General features: G+C 49.4%; 1 protein-coding gene across 1 annotated transcript; it reads right to left on the bottom strand.

Annotated features, from left to right (window-relative positions):
- Positions 1-2,659: 2,659 nt before the first annotated feature.
- UNC119B (unc-119 lipid binding chaperone B) lies at positions 2,660-15,751 on the bottom strand. The gene is made up of 5 exons (XM_084762227.1): positions 15,459-15,751; positions 10,793-10,906; positions 7,986-8,097; positions 7,681-7,853; positions 2,660-5,529 (listed from the first exon to the last, which is right to left on the bottom strand). Exons 1-5 carry the CDS (start codon positions 15,697-15,699, stop codon positions 5,417-5,419), a joined length of 753 nt encoding a protein of 250 aa, XP_084618353.1. The 5' UTR covers positions 15,700-15,751; the 3' UTR covers positions 2,660-5,416.
- Positions 15,752-25,410: the final 9,659 nt, after the last annotated feature.

Here is a 25,410-nt window from a genome sequence, read left to right as displayed (position 1 = left end):
GGAGCGCTCAGTATTTAGGTCCATTGCAAGGGTTTGCCAGGCAGGAAGAGCCCTCTATGATATGAAAGTGAAAAGAACTACTGTCTTGTGACCCCGTTGGATAGGACAGGAGCAGAGATCTGCAGGGAATGGGGTACTGCCCATTAACCCCAAGGGTTGAGTCCTAGCTCCCTCAGAGTACCCAGAATACTCTGTCCCAGAAACTATGTCCATGTCAGTGGCCCCGGGTCCACCTTTGACAAATTTGACTCTGACCTCCACACCCACCTGGTTTCCATGCACCTGTTAAATCTTTTTCCCTGCAACCAGTTACCTGTACTTAGCACTTACTGTGCAGTGTCCTGCACACCAAAAGTCTCACATCCTGCTGGGGGACTGGGCCTTTTCCTAGAAAGCAACCATGTTGCAGGATATTTGATCAAACTATAAACCCTACCATTGTGTTGTTAACTGAAAAAACCTGTTTCTAGTTGTGTGGCTCAGCCCTAGCACACACCTTTGGCCCAAAAGCTTTCTGCTCAAGTATTGTAAACAGTATTAAATAAAGTCAACCACAGATCAAAAGGCAGAGCAACCAGGTGACGGGGAGCGAACATAGAAAAAAACCATAGCGAGTCCGAGGAAGTCAGGAAGATGGATAGAGAGACCCACGCGAAGTAGAAGGGCCATTCAGTATGAGGCTATTGTTTTGTTTTGTTTTGTTTGAGAGGGCATGGAGAATGAATCTTCCTCCTATTCCTCCTCTTTTGTTTGTTTGGTTTTTTTTTTCAAGACAGGGTTTCTCTGTGTAGCCTTGGCTGTCCTGGGCTCACTTCGTAGACCAGGCTGGCCTCGAACTCAAGAGACCCACCTGCTTCTGTCTCCTGAGACCCGGGATTAAAGGCTTGTGACACTACACACCCCCAGCCCCAAATTTTTTAAATATTTCAAAATAAAAGGGAGGAATCAAATTTATCATGGGCCCGCAAGACAGCTCAGTGAGTAAGGACACTTGCTGCCAAGTTTTGTGACCTGAGTTCAGTCCAAGAGGAGATAAGGCGTCAGGGAGGAAGGAGTGGGTCAGGTGCTGTGGCCGGGGGCATCTTGTGGCTCTGACTGACTGGCAGCCAGGGTGCCTCGGTGCCTCTTTAGCTATACAGGTTTCATAGAACAAAGACAAATGATTATCGAAGAAGTACAGACTATATGTTTGATTTTTCATTAAATGTCCAGAGTTCCAAGTTCAGTCACAATTAGAAAGTACAAATAGGAGCCGTGTGTGTTGGCGCACGGCTTGAATCCCAGCACTCGGGAGACAGAGGCAGGTAGATCTCTGTGAGTTCGAGGCCAGCCTGGTCTACAAAGAGAGTCCAGGACAGCCAAGGCTACACAGAGAGACCCTGTCTAAAAAACCAAAAGAAAAAACAAACAAAAAAACACAAAACATCCCACCTTCATGGATAAATAGGTCTGTCTCATTTGGGAGCTAGAGTAGATGATTAGAAAAGGCCCCCAAATTATAAAATTTCTTTACAAATACTGCTGTAAGGCACCTGGAACCAAACTCAGGTCCTTGGCAAGAACAGTAAGCACTCTTAAGTGATGAGCCATCTCTCCAGCCTCAAACTGTACTCCACCCACCCATCCCACAGGCAGTTTCTCTGTGTAGCCTTGGCTGTTCTGAAACTTCCTTCCTCTGTAGACCAAGGCTGGCCTCGAACTCAAGAGATCTACCTGTCTCTGCCTCCAGAGTGCTGAGATTAAAGGCGTGGACCAGGACTGGAGGGATGGCTCAGTGCTTAAAAGCACCGACTACTCTTCCAGAGGTCATGAATTCAATTCCCAGCAACCACATGGTGGCTTACAAACATCTATAATGTGATCTGATACCCTTTTCTGACCTGCAGGTGTACATGGAGGCAGAGCACTGTATACATAATAAATAAATATTATAAATAAATAAATAAAGGCGTGCACCTTGACCGTCCAGCTTGTTTTGAGACAAGATCTTTTTATGTGGCCTTGGCTGTCCTGAACTATAAACCAGGCTGGCCTCAGAGATTGGCCTCTGCCTCCCAAACGGTGGCTTAAAGGTGTACTGACACCATGCTCACATCAGAAATGCACCAATAAATGAGGTCAGTTTTATTCGGCCTACTGTTAGGGCTGGGACACAGCTCAGTGGAAGAGCATTCCTGTAGTACACATAAACACCAGACTTTGTCCCCAACACCACTAAAACCCCAATAAAAACTACGAGAACTTAAAACTTTTTCTTTTAATACACATAATGGGTGTCTTCTCTGTGTGTCTGTCTGTGTATCACATGTGTGCCTGGGGCTGTGGAGGCCAGAAGCAGTGTTCAAGTCCCTGGAACTGAAGTTAAGGGCAGTGGTGAGTGTGGTGCTGGGAACAGAACCCAGGCGTCTGGAAAAGCAATCAGTGTCTTACCTGCTGAGCCGTCCCTCCCTCTCCCCAGCCCCTCCATCCCGTAAACGTTTAACTGGAAGTCCCTGTGTAAAACAGAGCAGAAAGACTTGGAGAAGAAAAAACTAGTAAAGTTCAATTCTGTTCCCCAACTATAAACCAGCAATACCCAAGTCAACAGAAATGCAACAGCCAAGCAAAGAAGCTGTGCACCCACCCCCACCCGCCCAATCACGAGGCAAGACAGAGTGGCCATATTGTGAAAGTCTTTTTATTACTGTCTTGTGATAAAATAGCATCTCATACAAATAAATCACCTGGTTTGTCTTGGAATGAGGATCTTGGGAAGTGGGAAGGACAGAGGTGCTTCTTATACTCTGTGAAAAATAGATTTACAGCGAAAATAGACTTTCACAACTTCAATGACATCACATGATCCTTTATGAAACAAGGGGTGAGCCCACCTCCTTCAGAGCCGCTGTGGCTATGACACTCTGGACATGGAATGTGGGCATTTCCAGAGTCGGAGCCTGTGGTCCGTCCCAGACACCACAAGGTGCTGTCCCTAGCAGCTGGAAATCAGATGCCCAGACCCTGTGACAACGCTTCAGAAGGTCTGTGGAGACAGTACTGAGCTAGCCTGAGGCAGCAGCCGATCTCAGCCCAGGTACTGGCCATCTTTCCTCCTGTGTTTATGTGTAGAAGTGCAGCCTGGCCCCAGGCAGAACCCGGTCTCACACAGGGAAGGGTTCTGCCCAGCTGCTGGCATGAGGTCCCCCTGGAGCTGCCATCTGCTCAGACTCCTGCTCTTGGCTTGGGGTATGGCTCCCCACCCTGGAGCACTGACTTCCTCTTCCGCTGCCTCACAGAGACCGCTGAGCAGTCGGTGTTCCTGGGCAGTTTGACTTCCAACTCGGCTTCTGCTTCTTCAGTTACTTTCAAAGCATAACTTCCAGTTTACTCAGGCCAGATACGAGGCTGGAAATGCAAGCTCCTTACAGCAAGCAGCAAGACACTTCCCTAAGCAGAAGACACGGGCCACTGACCCTTCAGCAGCACAGACATGACGGTGCACCGGGCCTCAGAGCAGTCTTCAATGAGACCATGCTGACTGGAAAGGGTGAAGGCCTTCTCAAGCCAGTGTGCCCGCTCCTCCATCCTCTGGGCCTCTCCAAGCAAAGGCCAGTACGCTGGGCTCCACTGAGCAAAGAGCACACAGCTCCAGGAAGGCCATGCTAGGTAGTATTGACTAAGACACTGGGTTAGCAGACTCTGTAACAGAGCAAGATGCACCCTCAGACTTGTCAAGAACACACAAATCCCATGAGAGGAAAGGTGGAGGGTAGAGTGCTCGTGTCTGCGTGCAGGTGGGGAGGGAACAAGGGCAGCAGGTGGGGGCGGAGCCACACTTAAGGCACCTAGATCTGGAGTGGACTCCAGTTCTGAGATTCACTGGACTGGTCAGGAGGCACCCGCCACAGGGCACCCAGGCTCTCCCATCTCAGTGGGTGAATCCAGTGCAGCACGAAGGGTAATCTAGGGCTTCCAGCACATGGCACTGTCAGGTGCTGGCCAGCTAGAGCAGGGGTCCAAATCCAAGGCCACTGATGCTCTAGAAAACCAAGTGCAGAGCGACTGGCCAAAGTGTGTCCATTCTCCCAAGCACTTTGGGGCCCTGCTCTCACCACAGGTGATGTGATACCTCAGAAACACTTTCTGCACATCTGCCCTCACTACTGACATGTCCATCAATGCCAAATGGACCCCAGCCACGGCAGTCCTCGAGCTGTCCACAGACAACCCAGGGAGCCAGAGAGGTGGGAGTCGGTCAGTGGGGATCTAAGGACCTGACGCCCAGACAGGACGCTGTCTGAGGACAGCGCTCTGACAGGCAACCTCAGCCAATGTGGCCCTTTCTAAAAACTCAAATAATCCATCAGTTAGAAGGAAGGGGAAGAATATGCATTGCTCAGGGCCACCTGGCAGATGGTTCCAGGCTGACTTCAGCATAAAGGCAACATTGCTTAGGAAAACATTCCTAAGCAAGAGACTCAGAGCTGCACACGGAGCCCCTCTTCCAGGCTTGCTGGGTAGTCAGCTTGCTACAGCAGCAGCCAGGCTGCAACTACACCCCTGCCACCTGAGCCATGTTAGCCTGGGAGCCAACCAATCCTACTAGAGACAGAGCCACACAGCAGGCACTACAACACTGACACAGAGTGACACCCCTGAAAGAAGTCAAAATAAAGAATGCAAAGCACAACCATCCTGCACTGACCCCCAGAGACACCAAGTTCTCTGCACAAGACTGACAAGGCCATTGCAAGAGATGCTGAAAACCCACCAGGGGGACAGAGCAAGCTCGTGTGGCCTCTGGAGCAACAACAGGAAGAGACTGCGAAGCTGAGACCATGGTCTCCCCAGGACTGCCTGTGGATCCTGAAGGCTCATAAGCAGCACCCTTAAAGACTTGTCTTCCAGTCTGGCGCCCTATCCCAGCCTGGGCTCAGCCTGGGCTCCTCAGCCCTCCCTTCCTCTCTTTTCAAGTTTCTTCCAGGCAGAGGAGGGCAGCAGCGCCAGTGGCCCTGGGATGAGGAGGAAGCGAGCTGCCTTCAGCTGCCCACAGCACCCAGGAACCTGCAGAATGGCTGACAAGGTGCAGGCTGGCCACCCTGAGCCTTCCGGCTGACGCAGCTGCGCCTGGACAGCTGGGCTTGCCAGGGTAACCAACGCACAGCTAAGACTACACAGAAGTAAGCTTTTTTATCTGGACCCCAGGAACCTTACCCTAATCTTTTACTTCACTATAATACCTCTGTGAACTAGGGGGCAGGGGAAAAATACTGGAAAAGAAGCTGCTGGCCAGCACCTCCTTGGCACTCAGAATACCGCCACCCCAGCTGCAGCTTCCCGCACCAGGCTCAAGGTGAGTGTTGACAAGCAGCCACTGCAATCCCTCTGTGTGTCTCATGGTGGCAGCAAAGGACCTTCCCTGTGGCTCCTGCAGCAGCTACTGGCCTCCATTGTAGGCATAGTCAGCCTTGTTGTGCATTACCAGCTTGTTGTCAACAAAGTAGAAGCTGTCTGAGCGGGTCTCATACGGGTTCTCAATCATCAGGCGAACTGCAAAACAGGAAGGTGTGAAAGAAGTGTGAGAAGCTGTCCCACAGCTGGGTTTGAAAAGCCCCAGCGCCCCTCCAAATTGATAAGCCAGAGCTTTGGAAAGTTTGACTGTTCTGCCAGCATCATGAGGGCCGAACAACAGAAACAGGGCGCAGGACGCCCACTTCCACCCTGGATTGAACTAGGATGCAATCGCTCCGCAGGCATTCCCAGCCTGACTCCTCCTCTTGCCAGTATCCCAGGAAACACTTCTCTCTCAGTCCTGGCCACTTACTTCCCCTGCGATCTTGGCCGGGCCGCCAAGGCCGGCATCTGGCCTCCTGCCCACCTCTAGACAGTGCAGTGGAATCCAGAGCAGCATGCCTCTCTGTACCTACTTCCTGGGGCTGTCGTGTTTGTGGAGAGAGGACCTCATTCTACCAATATCTAGGGGCCTTGGACTCAGAGACTTGCCTGCCTCTGCCTCCCAAGTGCTGGGGGTACCATTATGCCAACTTCTTTGGGTTTTGTTTTGTTAATTTTTTTTTTTTTTTTTTTTTTTTTGGTTTTTCGAGACAGGGTTTCTCTGTGTAGCCTTGGCCATCCTGGACTCACTTTGTAGATGAGGCTGGCCTCGAACTCACAGTGATCCGCCTGCCTCTGCCTCCCGAGTGCTGGGATTAAAGGCGTGCGTCACTGTTTTGTTAATTTTTAAATTACTTATTTTATGTGCATGGGTGTTTTTTGCCAGCATGTATATTTGTGCCCCACATGTGTGCTGCACACTCCGGGCCTACAAGACGGCATCAGATCCTGGAACTGGAGCAGAGACTTGTGAGTTAGCACAGTGCAGGTCCTTTGTGCTGTTAACTCTCCAACCCTCCTACGTCTTACACGTGCTCTCCTCCAGCATCAAAGACAAAGGAGCCCTAGGTATGCACCCAAGGGGCACGGGAGGCCTCGGTAGCCCTCGGCATGCATCCAGAGGGCGCAGGAGGCCTCGGTGTGCATCCAGAGGGCGTGGGAGCTCTAGGTGTGCACCCAAGGGGCACGGGAGCCCCAGGTGTGCATCCAGAGGGCCCGGGAGCCCTCAGTGTGCATCCAGAGGGCACGAGGAAGCCAATCTCTAGAGGGCTCTGGCATTTAACTGCAACTTCCAGATAAAGGGCCTAGGGAACTTGTGTCTGTCCGTTTGAACCCTCGCCTTGACCCCTTTCCACACTGGAAAAAGGTAAACGCAATTAAAGTCACCTCCTGATAACTCTGCATGGAGAAAGCACAGTAGGTCTTAAAAAGTGTCAGATTTTAAATTTTCTGGGCTCATGCAAGGCCACAGCAATTTGATTTACACTCAGACTGACTTCCATTCTTTTGACCTGTTTGGCTTCCCGAGTTAATCTTTTTTTTTTTTTAAAGATTTATTTATTATGTATAAAGTGCTCTGCTTCCATGTACACCCACAGGCCAGAAGAGGGCATGAGATCTCATTATAGATGGTTGTGAGCCACCATGTGGTTGCTGTGAACTGAACTCAGGACCTCTGGAAGAGTGGACAGTGCTCTTAACCTCTGAGCTGTCTCTCCAGCCCCGGTGAATCAATTCTTGCAGGTACTGTCACACAGCCCCGCCCCACGTCTCAGCAGGCTTTTCACCTGGGTAGTGCTGGCATGAGAGGGAACACCCACGCCAGAGTGTGCAATCTTTAAGGACCTGAGGTTTTGAGAAAACAAGTCATAATGCATCTGAAAAGTGAAGACAGGACACTGTGAGCTGTAACAGTGAGGGGCGCCTTCTCTACTCAGAGCCTAAGGTGCCTGTGTCACTATCCACAGAAGGAGCCTGAGGTCAGATGGCCTGGTGCACATCAAATCATCATTTCCCTCCTCTGCAAAAAGGAGGCCACTGGACCAGATGGGTTTTAAGGGTGGTTCCTCACAGACCTCAGAATCTACAGCACTGAAGAACGAGTGAGGGGCCGGGTGTGGTGGCCCAGCCTGTAATCCCAGCACTTGGGAGGCAGAGGCAGGTGGATCTCTGAGTTATGAGTTCAAGGCCAGCCTGGTCTACAAAGTGAGTCTAGGACAGCCAAGGCTACACAGAGAAACCCTGTCTTGAAGAAAAAAAAAAAGATAATAAAATAAATAAATAAAAGGACGAGTGAGAGGTACATACTGACGTCTTCAGAGAGCTGCGGGAACTCATAGATGTGCTCACACGTGTTTCTGCTGCTGGGGATGCAGAAGCCGAAATCAAAGTCAAAGTTTTTCAGCAACCGCTCCCGGAAGTAGTGCCGCTCAATCATGCGGAAGTTTGACACAGGTCTGTCCCCCACTGTGAACTCCACCCTGTAAGATGAATCTGAGTGAGCCTTACTGTACATCTTCCTTCCTCTGATGCCAACCTCAACCTCACTGTGACATTCTTCCTGGCAAACAAGCAGAATGCTCCTCTGCCCTCATAAAAATAACAGTACTCACGTGGCACCAACTGTCCGGAGGCGGAGAAATGCTGGTGTGAACTGATAGCGAACAAAACGGCCCACACTGATATCCACATCGACACTTTCCTCCTCTGCATCCTGGTCTTGGTCTGAAAAGACACAGAGCCTTGCCTTGAGCACACCGCCATCCACAGCACAACTGCCCACTGACAGACTCACTCTAATTGTGACACAGCCCCATTTGCTGCACACTTGCAGTCCCAGGCAGTCCCAGGCAGTTCCAGGCAGTCCCAGGCTGCCCCAGGCAGTCCCAGGCTGCCCCAGGCTGTGCGAGGCAGGCTCCACAGCAGCCCTCTAGGAGGAGCTACGTGCTATCTCACAGCAGAGGAAGCCAGCTCAGAAGCACTCACTATGTCATGCCTCAAGTTTCTCAACAGCTAATGAACTAAGCAAACTTCTGATGCAGGAACCAGCTGACTAAGGTCTGTTCTCTTCTTTTTTCTTTTTTGTTTTTAGAGACAGGGTTTCTCTGTTATACAGAGCCCTGGCTGTCCTGGACTCTTGGTAGACCAGGCTGGCCTCGAACTCACAGAGATTCGCCTGCGCTTCATCCCCATGACCCACACGGTGTGAGGACAGAACCAACTCCCAAGCTGTCTTCACATCTTGTTTCTGCACCCCTCCACTCAAGCACGCACCCATACATTCCATACTCATAAACACAGGAATAATAATAATTAAAACTAGAAGGAGCTGGAGATGGTTCAGTGGTTAGGAGCACCATCTGCTCTTCCAAAGATCCCGGGCTCAGCTCCCAGCACCCACACGGCAGCTCACACCTGTCTGTAACTCTGGTTCCAGAGATTCTGATACCTCCATACCAATGCACATAGAATAAAATTAAATACATTATAAAAAATAATTCAAGCCAGAACAACAGCCTCCAGCGCAAACCCAGACTAAGTGAGCATACAGGAGGCCAGTTCACGGTCATCTTTATTTAAGCACTGAATTAGAGGTTAGCTCTAGCTCCGTATCAACCCAAACCAAAAAATTAAAACAGAGTAGAAGAATAAGCTGTCCTTCCACCTGAGAGGACGGTGACTAGATTCTCAAACTATCTTTTGTTACCCATAGCCAGAGACTATGTAAACTTAAATGGTCTTTTTGTTGTTGTTGATGTTTTTGTAATGTTTAGTTGGAGAGGGCTTCTCTATATAGCCATGGCTGTTTTAGAACTTGCTCTGTAGACCAGGATGGCCTCAAAATCAGAGACCCACCTGCCTCTGCCTCCTGAGTGCTGGGATTAAAGGCATGTGCCACCACGCCTGGCTAAGAATAATCTTTTTTTTAATGTGCATTGGCGTTTTGCCTCATGTATGTCTGTCTGAGGGTCAGATCTTGGAGTTAAAGACAGGTGTGAGCTGCCATGTGGGTGCTGGGAATTGAACCTGGGTCCTCTGGAAGAGCAGTCAGTGCTCTTAACCACTGAGCCATCTCTCCAGACCCAAGAATAATCTTTTATTTGGAAGGCAGGCAGGTAGGCAGGCAGGCAGGTGGCTCAAGTTGAGTTCCCAGAATCCCTGTCAGGCAATTCACAGCTGCCTGCAACTGCACTCAGGGGACCCAATGTCCTCTTCTGGTCTCCAGAGGCAACTGTATTCATGTGCACACCCCCTGCCCCGCCCCCCCCACACACAAGGGCACACACACAATTTTATCTTTAACAAAGAAAACCACTAAAGCAGCACTTGATAGGCAGCCTGAGGCCCTACTTCTTTAAGGAGACACCTGCCTAGGGCTTGGGACAGGCTTTCCTCGGTTATCCTCTGGCCACAGCAGAGGGCGAGGGGCCACTGTAGACAATGTGAATAGTTGACCAGTTACAGCATCTTAGGGAGTGTCATGTGGAAATTTGGGGTCTCAGCTCCCTCTCAGTCAAAACTGGCTGAGCCTTGCCTGGCGGTGGCACCCATCTTTAATCCCAGCACTCAGGAGGCAGAGGCAGGCGGGTCACTGCGAGTCCTAGAACAGGCTGGTCTACAGAGTGAGTTCTGGGACAGGCAAGGCTACACAGAAACCCTGTTTCAAAAACCAAACCGAACCAAGCAACAAGCAAAGAGCTGTGCCAATCAGGGACATGAAGACCCTGCACATGCCACCATGCAATCAGGAACATGAAGACCCTGCACATGCCACCGTGCAATCAGGGACATGAAGACCCTGCACATGCCACCATGCAATCAGGAACATGAAGACCCTGCACATGCCACCGTGCAATCAGGGACATGAAGACCCTGCACATGCCACCGTGCAATCAGGGACATGAAGACCCTGCACATGCCACCATGCAATCAGGAACATGAAGACCCTGCACATGCCACTGTGCAATCAGTGGCTGCCTTCCATGCTGCTGGTGCTGACGCCTGCCTGTGACCCCAGCAGGTGGAGGAAGGGTGCAAGTCAGCAGCTCAAGGGCACCCTCAGCTTACAGCAAGTTCTGGGCCAACATGGACTGCATAAGAACCCGCTTTCAAAAAAAAAACCCAGGCAGTGACAGCTCAGTGCACAAGGGGCCTGCTACACAACCCTGACTCCCCGGAGACAGAAGCTAGCTCCACAAAGCGTCCTCTGACCCCACCTGCACCTGCTGGCCCACACAGTAAAACAAAATAAAAAGCCAGCCTTTTAACAAAGGTTAAACGAGTGCAACCCCCAGGTGAGGCCACAGGAAGCAATGGCAGAAACAGTCTCGGAAGTGGGCCACAGTGATTCTGGCACACAAACTGTGGGCTTCCTAAAACCTTCCCTTCCCCGGCTGTGAGCTAGGATACACAGGCATACCTGAGATGCAAGGCTTGGCGATCTCAAAGAGCACTGTCCCCGTCTCCAGATCTCGAATTTTGAAGCGGGTAAAATCAATACTGTAGACATTGTCTTCAGGCTTACATAAATAATCTAAAAAGAAGAGACCAATGTTATTCAGTAATCTTCCAAAATTACCATCTATTTCATACCCCAGTTTTGAAGCAAATGTGTTCTTCTCCTATGCAAGTCCTGAAAATGCTCCCCCAAACATCCTTTTTTTTTTTTTAAGATTTATTTTTAGGGCTGGAGAAATGGCTCAATGGGTAAGAAAGAGCACTCAATGCTCTTCAGAGGTCCTGAGTTAATTCCCAGCAACCACATAGTGGCTCAAAAACCTCTGTACTGGACTCTGATGCCTTCTAGCATGCAGGCATACATGCAGATAGAACACCTGTACATAAAATATATAAATAAAATCTTTAGAAAAATAAATCTTTAAAAAATTATTTTTAGGGGCTGGAGAGATGGCTCAGTGGTTAAGAGCACTGCCTGCTCTTCCAAAGGACCCAGGTTCAATTCCCAGCACCCACATGGCAGCTCACAACTGTCTGTAACTCCAAGATCTGACACTTTGACACCAATGCACAAAGATTAAAAAAAAAAAAACAAAAAACTAAGCCGGGCGTGGTGGCGCACGCCTTTAATCCCAGCACTCAGGAGGCAGAGGCAGGCGGATCGCTGTTAGTTCAAGGCCAGCCTGGTCTACAAAGCGAGTCCAGGACAGCCAAGGCTACATAGAGAAACCCTGTCTCGAAAAACCAAAAAAAAAAAAAAAAAGCTAAAAATATTTTTTCAAATTATTTTTAAACCAGACGAGGTGGTGCATGCCTATAATCCCAGCACCCGGTAGGAAGAGGCAGAAGCAGGTGGATCTCTGTGAATCTGAAGCCAGCCTGGTCTACAAAGCGAGTCCAGAACAGCCAATGATACACAGAGAAACCTTGTCTCAAAAACAACAACAAAAACCAAAAGAAAGAAAGATTGATTTTGTTTTGTTGAGACAGGGTTTCTCTACAGGCCCTGGCTATCCTGGACTCACTCTGTAGACCAGGCTGACCTCGAACTCACATAGATCCACCTGCCTCTGCCTCCTGAGTGTAAGAAAGATTATTTTTATTTAGTCTGTCAGGTCTTTTTGCCTACATGGAATCACTGCATCCATGTAGTGTCAGAAGAGGAGTCAGACCCTTTGGCAGTTGGTTGTAAGATACCTTGTGGGTCTGGAAACTAAGCCTTTGCTTAGCCCCTGAAAGAGCAGCCACTAATGCCAATGCTAAGCCATTTCTGAAGGCCCGAACATCCTCTTGAACATCTATTTTAACTTTTGTCATGTGGTGGCCCACACCTATAATCCCAACACTCAGGAGGGGAAGACAGGAGGATCTCTGTGAGTTCCAGGCCAGCCTGGTCTACAGAGTGAGTCCAGGACAGCCTGGGCTGCACAGACAAACCCTGTCTAGGAAAAAAAAAGTTTCCTTTTATTTTTATTTTTAAGCACTGAGCCATCTCTCCAGGCCCTATGTGGGCCATTCTTATTCAAGCCAGTACAATGTGTTTGGGTGTTTTGCCTGTACAATATTTGCAAGGAGGCCAAAAGAGGCTCCCACATCCTGCAGCACCAGAGTTACAGACACCCGTGAGCCACCACATAGGTGCGAGGACTCAAACCCAGGTCCTCGGGGAGAGCAATGAGTGCTCCTCATCATCAGGCCATCTCCCCAGCCCCAACACCCTCTTGTATTGTCAAAATTAGGAAGTCAAGAAAGAAAAGGGGAGAGGCAGAAAGAGATGGCACAGAGATACATTATATACATGTATGAAATTGTCAGAGAATAAAATATATGTAAGAATAAAATATACATAAAAAGAATAAAATAGATTTTTTTCTTTCTTTTTGTTGTTGTGATTGTTCAAGACAGGTTTTCTCTTTTTAACAGTCTTGGCTGTCCTGCAACTCAGTGTGGAGAACAGGCCGGCCTGGAACTCACAGAGATCCACCTGGCAGCCTCTGCCTCCTGAGAGCTGGGATTAAAGGTGTGCGCTACCACTGCTCAGCACAGTATTTTATATTTGAGGGTTTTGTTTTGTTTATAGATTGATTTATTCTATGTGAGTCTTTGATTTGCATGTACAACTGCATGCCAGACGAGGGCATCAGATCCCACTATAGATGGTTGTGAGCCACCATGTAGGTGCTGGAAATTGAACTCAAGACCTCTAAAAGAGCAGTCAGTGCTCTTAACCTCTGAGCCATCTCTCCATCACCTTGAGGTTTTTTTTTCCTTAAATGTGTTCATTTTTATTTTGTGTGCAGTGTGCTCTGCTTACATGTCTGTCTGTCTGAAGGTGTCCGATTCCCTGTGCCTGGAGTTACAGACGGTTGTGAGCTACCATGCAGGTAGTGGGAATTGAACCTGGGTCCTCTGGAAAGAGGCCATCTCTCCAGCCTGATATATCTTTTTTAACTTTAGTTATGTATATGAGTGCTCTATCTGCATGTACACCTGCAGGTCAGAAGAGGCCGTTAGAGGGTATAGGTGATTGTGAGCCACCATGTGGTTGCTGGGAATTGAACTCAGGACCTCTAGAAGAGCAGGCAGTGCTCTTAACCTCTGAACCATTTCTCCAGCCCCCTCCAGCCTGATATTTTAAAACTATTTAATGTCACTCAGGAGGCAGAGGCGGGCGGATGGCTATGAGTTTGAGGCCAACCTGTTCTACAAAGGACAGCCAAGGCTACAGAGAAACCCTGTCTTGAAAAACAAAAAACAAAACTATTTAAAGTATACTGAGGGAGAAATAATATAGGGGTTGTTTGCCAACTATCAAAACAAAACAAAACAAAACAAAAAACCCCAGATCAAACTGTTCTGGAAAGGCCAAGTTACAAAAAACCTGGATTCTTTATTCCTGATGATCTATTTCTGCAGCCAGATAGTATATGACATGACTGCTCAACTCTCACTCTAACCCAAAGTCTATGAGCCGGAAATAAGCGAATGAGCAGGTCTATGCAATAAAACTGCTGGTGCACACGGAAGCCGAGCTTAATAACCACGTGTAACAAGAGCTTAACATTTACTTCAACCACTTGAAAGGTTAAAACCATTCTTAGTTTGAGGGCTACATAAAAGCTCGGTATCAGGGAGACAGCAGAAGAAAAGAGGCCAGTCAGATCAGGCCAACACAGTGCCTACCAGTCACACCACAGCACAGAAATGCTGTGGCCTTGTCTGCTGCCGCCCCCACACACACAGCATTTTTTTCTAGCTCCTCCTAGCTATCTTAGCATACGTGTGTCAGCTGTTTCGTGGTTTATAAGCGGGTGGTCTCCCCAATGAGGTGACACACTTGAGAACTACTATAACTCAAAAACTGTGTGGCTTGGGTTCTGTAAGTCTTTAGAAAGTGCTCAACGAATAACTTGCAGAACAGAACTTGAGTGACAAAATCCAAAGGTCACTAAGCTCTTGCAGGATGGGCAGACCTGAGAGCTATTAGCATGGTCCACAGGGCCAGGCATTTGAGGGTCCTAACCCACCATGGTGGCACACAGGATGTCAGGGGCCAGATGCTCCCCAAATGAAAACTGAGAAGTGAAGCGGCTCTTTACTGCTCCGACTGACCTCAGAGACTCAGACTATCTAAAGTTGTACTCAGGCAGGCAAAAGAGAGGCCCAAGCCAAACAGTGTTGGGAAACTGGGCCACCAAAACATCCAAAATCAAACTAAAAAACTATTTTAGGAGACGGAGGCTTCTTCCTTCTGCACAGGCTGAACCAGTTAACAACCACTTTCCCTAACTCCTGTTTCCAAGTGGCTGGAGCCGCCACTAAACACACCTCACAGCCCTGGGCTGACTGAAGCAATCCTGCGGATGACGCTCTGGCATCCTTTAGGGAAGCGGGGTTAGAAGTCGCTAGGGCAGGGGAGGTGAGGAGGTCAGGCCAAGGCTAACCAGGCGACTGCAAACGCCTGGGGAAAGGTAATTGCTAGGGAAAGGGTGTCAGGTCAGGGCTTGGACTGAAGTTTCCAAAAGGGATTCCTTACACGCTTAAAAAAAAAAAAAGACAAGAAGGCGACTTCTTATGCAAAACCCACACCTCTGAAACCCTGAGACGATTGTAAATTCACTAGAGAGGGGGAAAAAAAGTATACACTGAAACTTTATAAACTTTTTTTTTTTTGGCGGCACAGCTTAAGTCTGCAAGAGATGCCCCAGCCTTGTGTCTGACGGAAGCAAAGGCTACCTGTACACAAAGGGGCAAGAGGGGGCGGGGGTGGGGAGGTGGGGGGGGGTAGGGGTGGGAGAGCAAAGCAAGGCCGAGTGGGGGAAGGGCTGTCAGGAGCCTGAGCCGAGGGCAAGGTGGAGTCAGCAGGTAGGGGCTCGGGCCCAAAGGGCTGCGGAAGCCGGGGCAGACCAGCAGGAACCCGGCTAAGGGTTGGGGTCCCCGGCGGGCAGGGTCCGGCCAGGCCCAGAATCGGCCGGACTCGATGGACGCCCTTGCCCACCGGCGCTGGGAAAGGGGCGGCCAGGAGCGATCCCCGGCGCCACCGCACGGCCCGGCCCGCCCGCCCGTCCGCCCGCCGAGGGCTCCCGGTGCCCGGTGCCCGGGGAGGGCGCGGCCCGCCCGCCACTCACTCTCTGTGACCCGGTTGAGGCGCAGGACGTGCTCAGGGCGGATCGTGTCCAGCGCCAGCAGCTCCTGCTCCGTGACCGCGGCCCCGGTGCCGTCGTCGGTGTGTGCGGGCGCCTGCCGCCGCGCCTTGAGCCGGTTCAGGACGCCGCCGCCCGCCTTCTTCTTCTCCTCCTTGCCAGCCACCAGCCCGCCGGGTCCGGCCGCCGACCCCGCGGTCGCTGCCTTCGGGTTCGACGCGCTCATCGCTCCGCCGCCAAGATGGCCGCCACCTCACGGCGCCGTAACTATGGAGAGCGGGGGCGGGGCCTGAGCGCCTGGGGGCGGGGCCCGAGTGCATGGGGGCGGGGGCGGGGCGGGGCGGGGCCCTGTCGCCTGGGGGCGGGGCCTACGGGGAGCCGTTTTACGGGGTGCCAACTTTAGTCCTTTTAGGTGAGATACCGCTGGACACGGTTACCCTTGATATTTAAAACATATCCTTAAAAAGCAAATAAATAGAAAGAAAGTGAAATATATTCGTAGTCAAATGAACTTCTGTAGTATAAAGCGTGGGCATTTTTAGAATATGTTAATAGCCATTGTCATAGACTGTTTAACCTGCTTACTGTAGGAAGACAAACTTCAAGATAAAAATTTTCACTTACACTGCTATCTTTGGACTGGCTCAGGAGTTAAGAGCACTGGCTGATCTTTCAGAGGACTCGGGTTCCGTTCCCAATACCCAGGTGTCAGCTCACAACAGAGACATCTGTAATTTCCGTTCCAGAGGCTCTGACATCCTCTTACACAAGTGATTACTGATCGTGCAGACAAAATACTCATACCCATAAAATAAAACTAAAAAAAAACAAAATAGATTGCTAGTACTAGGTTCCAGCTATGTCAGCCACTGGACTAAGACATTGGCCACATAGTCTCAACTGAGAAGAAAGCTCACGTAGTTCTGCAGACCCTTCCATGGTGGAGCCCCCACTTTGCCAGGGAAGACAAGTCCACAGCCTATTCTGTGACTTTTATTTATTTATTTTTAATTCTTTATTTATTAAGTACAGTGTCCTGGCTGCATGTGAGCCAGCAGGCCAGAAGAGGGCACCAGATCTCATTATAAATGGTTGTGAGCCACCATGTGGTTGCTGGGAATCGAACTCAAGACCTTTGGAGGAACAGCCAGTGCTCTTAACCTCTGAGCCATCTCTCCAGCCCTCTGTGGCCTTTCTCAAGGTGGGTAAGTGGGAAGCAGCTGTGCTCACTCCTGCTAAGAGGTGTAGCAAGGGCAATAGAGAAAATCAAGGAAGGTTTCACAGAGGTGAAACCGAACAGGTTGGGGAAAAGTTGTACTCTTTCTACCACAAATGACTCCTCTCTGGGTTCTGTACGTGTGTGTGTGTGGTGTGTGTGTGTGTGTGTGTGTGTGTGTGTGTGTGTGTGTGTGTGTGTGTGTGAACTCTGTGCACTCATGTCTCTCCACCCACCTTTACATGGGTCTGGTCTTCTCGGCTGGCTGTTATGAAAGATCCCACGTTAGGCTAGTGTGAAATCCAAGCGTCTTGCCGACTGTCAACCCAGACATAGGCTTACACCAGGCCTTACAGGAACCACCTCACCTTACACAAAGATCTGGGAATGGCTGTTAGGCCTTCTTTGTTCCTAGACAAAAAGCCCGACCCGATCCTGCCCAGCTGCCAAGTTCCAATCTGTAAATGTCATCTTGCCTTCCGGCGCTGATTACTAGACCATTTAATGTGGAAAGAGAATTCAAAGAGGCAGGCGGATCACTGTGAGTTCAGGCCAGCCTGGTCTACAATAAAAAGAGAGAGAGAATTCAAAGTCTTTTTTTGTTTGTTTGTTTTTGGTTTTTTGAGACAGGGTTTTTCTGTGTAGCCCTGGCAGTCCTAGAACTCGCTCTGTAGACAAAGCTGGCCTTGAACTCACAGAGATCCACCTGCCTCTGCCTCCCCAGTGCTGGGATTAATGGTATGTGGCACCTCGCCTGATTCTGAAACAACTCTTAACTCTTAAAAACTCATTAGGATTAGCTGGGCTACAAAGCGAGTCCAGAACAGCCAAGGCTACACAGAGAAACCCTGTCTTGAAGAAAGCAAAACACCAAACCAAAAAAACCTCATTAAGATGGTGGTGCACAGGGGCTGGAGAGATGGCTCAATGGTTAAGAGGGCTGACTGCTCTTCCAAAGCTCCTGAGTTCAATTCCCAGCAACCACATGGTGGCTCACAACCATCCGTAATGTGATCTGATGCCCTCTTCTGCAGATAAAGCACTCATATACACTAAATAAATACATCTTAAAAAAAAAAAAAGAGTGGTGGTGCACACCTTTAATCCCAGCATTCAGAGACAGAGGCAGGCAGATCTCTAAGTTTGAGGATAGCCTGGTCTACAGAGTGAGTGCAGGACAGCCAGGGCTACACAGAGAAACCCTGTCTTTTGGCTTTTGGGGAGAAAAAGAAAAGATGCCATCTTCCCAGTCCTTGTGTACATTTTTTTTTTCAAGACAGGGTTTCTTTATGTTATCTCGGCCATCCTGGACTATCTTTGGAGACCAGGCTGGCCTCGAACTCACAGTGATCCACCTGCCCCTGCCTCCCAAGTGCTGGGATTAAAGGCGTGCGCCACCATGGCTGGCAGAAAGTAGAGAATTACTGTCTTAAACAGTAACTGGCCTCCCTCTGACCCCCAGCTCTGAGTCTCTCCAGCCCCCGTGAGAGGTGTGAGTGTGGCTGTCTTCCAAGGCAGTCCCAACAGTAGCCAGGCAGTCAGCCTCAAATTAGGCCAGGCAGATGGGGCCCTGAGCTGGTGGAGCCAAGGTAAGCTTGACATCACAGGGCTTTCTCCACAGACAAGGGAGGGCAGTTCCGCTGTTTCTCTAAAGATGGCTTGCCTCAACTCAGCAAGCTGGGGCTGGACGGCAGGCACACCTTGTGGTCTGGGACCAAAGACTAGTAATTTTCCCAGTATCCAAGTTACTTCACCCTGAGGCTGAGGACTGGCTTTTTTTTTAAGGCATCAATTCATTATTTATATGCTACTTGTTCCCCCTAAAAATTATTTCTAGCATATTCCAAAGCCACATGGTACATGATTGGTGAGTACAGCTTTCATAGCTCTGCATAGGGGTAGCATGTATGGTTTGACCCAGTAATTCCTGAAAGGAGTGTGTGATGCTTTGAACGATAATAACCCTCATAATATCCTATATCTGAATACTTGGTTCCCAGTGGACAGAACTGTTGGGGAAGGGTTTGGAGGTGTGGCCTTGGAGGCTCTGTGTCACTGGGGGTAGGTTTTGAGGCTTTTTCTGTTTGTTTGCTTGCTTTTGTTTTGTTTTTGAAGACAGGGTTTCTCCGTGTAGCCTTGGCTGTCCTGGATTCGCTTCATAGACCAGGCTGGCCTTGAACTCACGGTGATCCGCCTGCCTCTGCTTCTCTGAGTGCTGGGATTACAGGCGTAAACCACTGCGTTTGGTAGGTTTTGAGGTTTAAAAGCCCACACCAGGCCCTGCTAACTCTCTCTGCATCTGGTTGTGTGTCAAGATATGAGCTCTCAGCTACTGCTCCAGGGCCATTGCTTGCCTGCCAGCTTATTGCCATGTTCCCTGTCATGACGGCCACCAAATCTAACCCGCTAAAACTGCAAGCCACACATTAACTCTCCCTTCTATGATTTACCTTGGTCATGGCATCTTGTCACAGAAATAGAAAAGTAACTAAGAGAGTCCTCAAGAAACACAGAAAAGAGTACTCAAGAAAACAGGCTGGGCGTGGTGGCGCACGCCTTTAATCCCAGCACTCAGGAGGCAGAGGCAGATGGATCTCTGTGAGTTCCAGGCCAGCCTGGTCTACAAAGTGAGGACAGCCAAGGCTACACAGAGAGACCCTGTCTTCAAAAACAAAACAAAAAGCCGGGCGTGGTGGCGCACGCCTTTAATCCCAGCACTCAGGAGGCAGAGGCAGGCGGATCGCTGTGAGTTCGAGGCCAGCCTGGTCTACAAAGTGAGTCCAGGACAGCCAAGGCTACACAGAGAGACCCTGTCTTCAAAAAACAAAAACAAACAAACAAAAACACTATGTGAACACATTAGCAGACACATATCAAATAAAAGATACAGATCAAACTGTCATCTGTGTTATCCTGTAGAAACTATGAGGGACAGAGGCAAGCATGACTTGCCGGGCAGTCAGGTGTTGGAGATACAGTACATCTGTAAATTCCTTGCCTAGTATGTGTGAGGCCCTGGGTCTAATCACAAGTACAGTAAAGAACTAAAACAAAAAAGCCATTTTCATATTTTGTTCCCAATGTAATTTTTAAAGTTTTTGTTTTGTTTTTTGTTTTTTTTGTTGTTGTTGTTGTTTTGTGGTTGTTTGTTTTTTCAGACAGGGCTTCTCTGTGTAACAGCACTAGCTATCCTGGAACTCTCTTTGTAGACCAAGCTGGCCTCAAATTTACAGAAATCCAAGTGCCTCCACCTCCTGGTAATTTTTAAAAGATGTTTATGTGTGTATTTCTGTCTGTGGAGGCCAGAGGTTGACGTCAGGTGTCTCCCTCAACCTGCTTCATCTTATTTCCTCCCCTGGGCCTTCCACTGAACCCAGCACTCGCCGTTCCAGCTAGATTTGCTAGGCAGGCCCCTGGGGAACCCCCTGCCTGTACCCCGTGCACTGGGATTACAGGTGCACACCCTCACTCCTGGCTTCTCACAGGTCCCGGGGAACCAAACTCAGGTCACTATGCTTTTTCACAGCAAACATTTTACCCACTGAACCATATCCCCAGCCTCTGTATTACTGTTCTTATAGCACCATGTCTTAAAAGGTTAAATTTTGCCGGGCGTCAGCCGGGCGTGGTGGCGCATGCCTTTAATCCCAGCACTCGGGAGGCAGAGGCGGGCGGATCGCTGTGAGTTCGAGGCCAGCCTGGTCTACAAAGTGAGTCCAGGACAGCCAAGGCTAACACAGAGAGACCCTGTCTCAAAAACCAAAAAAAAAAAAAAAAAAAAAAAATTTTTTTGCCGGGCGTGGTGGCGCACGCCTTTAATCCCAGCACTCGGGAGGCAGAGGCAGGTGGATCGCTGTGAGTTTGAGGCCAGCCTGGTCTACAGAGCGAGTCCAGGACAGCCAAGGCTACACAGAGAAACCCTGTCTCAAAAATCCAAAAAAAAAAGGTTAAATTTTTTGTCTTGTGTTTGTGGGTGTTTGCCTGCATCTATGTCTATGCACCATGTATGTGCACGTGTGGTCCAACAGAGACCAGAGGGAGGAACTGCATCTCATGGAACGGGAGCATAGCTGGGAGCTGCCACACGGGTGCCGGGAACCAAGCCTGTGTCCTCTGAAAGAGCGGCAGGCACTCTTAACATCTGAGACATCCCCCCCAGCCCCGGTTAGTTCTTCTAGTGAGAAAGACTGTATTTCTAGGTACTTAGAAGGCTGAGGCAGGGTTGCTGAGCATTTGAGGCTAGCCATGGATATACAGTGAGTTCCATGCTATCCTACAGACTGCAACTCTCAACAAAGCAACACACACACATAACCATAGTTTTTATGTCATAAAAATCGTTTGTGGGCTGGAGAGGTGGCTCAGTGGTTAAGAGCACTGTCTGCTCTTCCAAAGGTCCCGGGTTCAATTCCAAGCACCCACATGGCAGCTCACAACTGTCTGTAACTCCAAGATCTGACACCCTCACACCAATGCACATAAATTAAAATTAAAATATTTTTTAAAAATTGTTTGTGTGTGTGTACACGCCTGTATGTACATGTGTACACGCCTGTGTGTACATCTCACAGATCAAAACGCACCTAGGGAAAATTGGTTATCTCCTATCATATAAATCCCAGGGAAGGTTTTCAGACTTTGTTTTGTTTTGTTTTGTTTGAGACAGGGTTTCTCTGTGTAACAGCTCTAGCTGTCCTGCAACTCGCTGTGTAGACCAGGCTGGCCTTGAACTCACAGAGATCCACCTGCCTCTGCCTTCCAAGTGCTGGGATTAAAGGCGTGCGCCACCACTGCCTGGCGGTTTTCAGATTTTGAGGCAGGCACTTTTATCATGGCATTAACAGCACAGGTTTTGGCCGGACGGGTATTATACACCTATATAACTTAGCACTTGAGGGGTGAAGGACAGGAGTATCCCAAGTTCAAAGCCAGCTTGGGTGACACAGTTAGATTTTTGTTTCAAAAAATGTGAAAGTTCAGGTTCTAGGGTCAGGTAGAGGGAGGCAGCAGCTGCAGGACTTTTGGGTAGGCCATTCCTCCCTTGGATCTGAGTCCTCGGTTCTGTCAGATAGTCACCATAGCCCCAAAGTTGTTGTGACGATGAAATGTAAAACAGCAACACACAGTGCTGTGTGGATGCCGAGGAGGATGGAACCAGGGGACGGTCCTTTCCCAGGGAGCTCTCCAAAGCCGGAGGGAAGACACAGAGCTGGATGGGGGACACAGGTGTCTCCACCAGAGTCGGAGGTAGGCAGAGACAGCTGGGGCCAGGCTTGAGGACAAACAGGTTCAAGCAGAAGCAGTAAGGAAGTTCACGGAGGACAGCAGCAATTCTTTCTTTCTTTCTTTCTTTTTTTGCTTTTCAAGACAGGTTTCTCTGTGTAGCCCTGGCTGTCCTGGACTCGCTTTGTAGACCAGGCTGGCCTTAAACTCACATTGATCCACCTGCCTCTGCCTCCCGAGTGCTGGGATTTTTTTTTTTTTTAATTCTTAATTTTACTTGTTGCTTAGTGTGGTCTCATTATACAGCTCTAGCTGGCCTGGAACTTGCCATGTAGACTGGCCTCAAACTTCAGCCTTGCAGTGATCCACCCACCCTCTTGCCTCTGCTTCCCAAGTGCTGGGATTAAAGTCTTGACCCACCACATGTCCTCAAACATTTTTTGGAGAAGGCCTGAACCAAAGAGGAGGAGGGTTTACTTTGTATTACTATAGGTGGCTAAAAGCTGAGACTCTCGGGATTGCCCACTCCCGAGCCTCCATGCTCCACCCCTTCTGCCTTGACCCCTCACCTTTGCTACGACAAGCTTTCTAGTGTTAGACCACTGCCTCTTTCCCTTTATGGAGGCTGGGGAGGGGCGAGGGTGTTAAGTATGGAGGAAGCTCTGACACACAGGCTCCAGCCAACTGGGAGCCTGATTTCCTAAGTAAGATTAATATCTACACCCACAGAGAGGTCCAACCCAAGAGCGGCACACTCAGCCAGCCAGTTTCCCTCCTCTCAGTCCCTGGAGTAGTGCTTTTTCAGGTCCCTTCCCCCTTTGGCAGGCCCCTGCTGTGATGGGACTTAAATAGTAACATCTACCTCTGCTAGTAAAGAACTCTACCTTTGAGTGGGCTCTGGGAACAGACTCCATCAACGCCGGCTTTATTCTTAGAGCTGAGTACTGAATTCTGCCATTGAAAGGATAACCCAGCAGGCAGGACAAACTCCCCCTTCATCACACACAGCCAGAAACTTCCATCCCTGTTTGAAGGAATAGCGGGTATGCTCTGGAGACATATTACAACATTCTGGGCTGGGTGTGGTGGCGCACGCCTTTAATCCCAGCACTCCTCGGGAGGCAGAGGCAGGAGGCTCACTGTGAGTGGGAGGCCAGCCTGCTCTACAAAACAAGTCCAAGACAGCCAAGGCTACACAGAAAACCTTGTCTTGAAAAACAACAACAACAACGAGTCCAAGACTAGACATGGTGGCCACACTTTTTATTTTTTAGGGTTTTTTGAGGTAGGGTTTCTCTGTAGAGTCTTGGCTGTCCAGACCAAGCTGGTCTTGAACTCACATCAATCTGACTGGGTGGCCATACTTTTAATCCCAGCATTCAGGAGGAAGAAACAGACAGAACTCTATGAATTGGAGGCCAGCCTGGTCTACATAGTGAGTCCCAAGCCATGCAGGGTACACTCCCATACAAAAGTAAACAAATAGTCCTGTTTTTGTTTTTTCTTGCTGTGTGGCCTTGGGCCAGTCACTCTCAAAGCGGAAACACTAACTGAAATCAGAGTAACATCTGTAAAGTGCTTGCCATAGCGTCCAGCTCATTTTAAAGGCTCGCCCGAGGAGAGCTATAATTAGAAAAGCTGGAGAAATATGGGCACTGATGGTAGATAAGGCAGACTCTAGCCATGGCTTGACCCTTTACTAACCAGCCTGAAGCAAATTATTGACATGTTGAGCTTTTTATTTATTTTTAACAGATTTAATGCACTTTTCCTTCTGTTTTGTTTTGTTTTGTTTGAGACAGGGTTTCTCTGTGTAGCTTTGGCTGTCCTGGACTTGCTTTGTAGAGTAGGCTGGCCTCGAACTCACAGAGATCTGTCTGCCTCTGTCTCCCAAGTGCTGGGATTAAAGGAGTGTGCCACCACTACTGGCTCACTTTACTCACTTTATTTTTCTTGTATAAAACCCCTATGTGGTAGCCAGCCAGAGCCTGGGTCCTCTGAACAGACTCTGGTGTGGGTTTTCACAAGATGAGCAGTGAATGCCTGATAAGGAGACTTGGTGAACACTGTCTCTTTAGAGGTTGGGTGTTAGGTGGCTGTAGGTCTTGGAGATGGCATCAAAAGTGGCCTTGGCGAAGGTGACCGGCGTGGCAGCCCCTGGCCGATGTGTAGTAGTCATCAATACCAGCCATCATCAGTAGCTTCTTGGGCACAGGAGCAGAGACAATGCCAGTGCTTCTGGGGGCAGGGATGAGTGAGATGCACCAATACAGAGCCACAGCAGCCTGTCACCTTGCACAAAACAGTGTGTGGCTTGTCAATCTTGTTCCCCCAGTAGCCTCTCCGCACAGGGACGATGGAAAATTTGTCCTAGATGATGGCCCCTCGGATAGCAGTGGCTACCTCCTTGGAGCACTTAACACCAAGACCAACATGACCATTGAAGTCCCCAATAGCGACAGAAGCCTTGAACCTGCTCAGCTGGCCAGGCTGTGTCTTGTTTCTGCACTGGCATGACCTTGAGAATCTCAACTTTTAGGGATGCGCTCAGGAAAAAGTCAATAACTTCGGATTTCTTAATGGGCAGGGAGAACAGGTAGATCTCCAAGGACTTGATCTTCATGTCCTTAACCAGGCGGCCCGGCTTAGTGACAGGGATCCACTCCTTGTCCTCGGCTTTACCTCCACCACAACCGCAGCTCCTAAGACTGCGAATCCTCTGAGGAAGCCTCTGCGGCCTCCTCATCCTGGGGCTCCCAGGTCCTCCTGCTGTACTGGTGTCATCTGCCATTTGGTGTTTTCCTGAGGAAGAAGCCATTTTGAGCTTCTTGTACCAACAGCTGTAAAACATGACTGATAAATTTTAGGGGAAAGAAAAAAACAAAACAAAACAAAACTTCCTGCATTCTGGCCTTCCACTTGCCAGGAAATGGGAAAGCAAAAGAAATCTCCTATGGCTTTGCTTGTAGGTTGTCTCTCAGTAGAGGAACAGGACAGGAAGACAGCTGGAGCCTTTGTAAGTCTTTGAACAGAAGAGTCAGGGCTGGGTATTCCAGTCAGATTCAAACAAAACACGTGAACTTGACTTGTCCTGGAGTGCACTGCTGGTTGAGGTGGTCAATGGGGAAGTGTGTGCCAGTTCATGTTTGGAGGTCAGACACCAGCCTGTGGGAATGCTGGTTCTCTCCTCTGTGTGGGCTCCAGGATCTAAGATAAAACATTAGGCTTGGTAGCAAGGACCATCTTGCTGAGCCATCTTGTTAGCCCCAGGCTAAGAATATCATTGCCTAATCCTCTGTGGTCTCCTGTCCCCTTTCCCACATTACTGTCTACTATTACTTTGGGGGTACACTTATTTATCTAGTGGGGAGTTACCACAGTGCAGAGATCAGTTCTCTCCTTCCACACTGAGGATCAAACTCAGGTTATCAGTTTTGCTAACAACTGAGCCACTCGCTGTTTAACTGATGCGATCTTCAGTTCAATCTCAACACAGAG

Source organism: Acomys minous (assembly GCF_964271855.1).
Source record: "Acomys minous genome assembly, chromosome: 16".
NCBI lineage: Eukaryota > Metazoa > Chordata > Mammalia > Rodentia > Muridae > Acomys > Acomys minous.
This window is presented reverse-complemented; position numbering and strand designations above follow the sequence as displayed.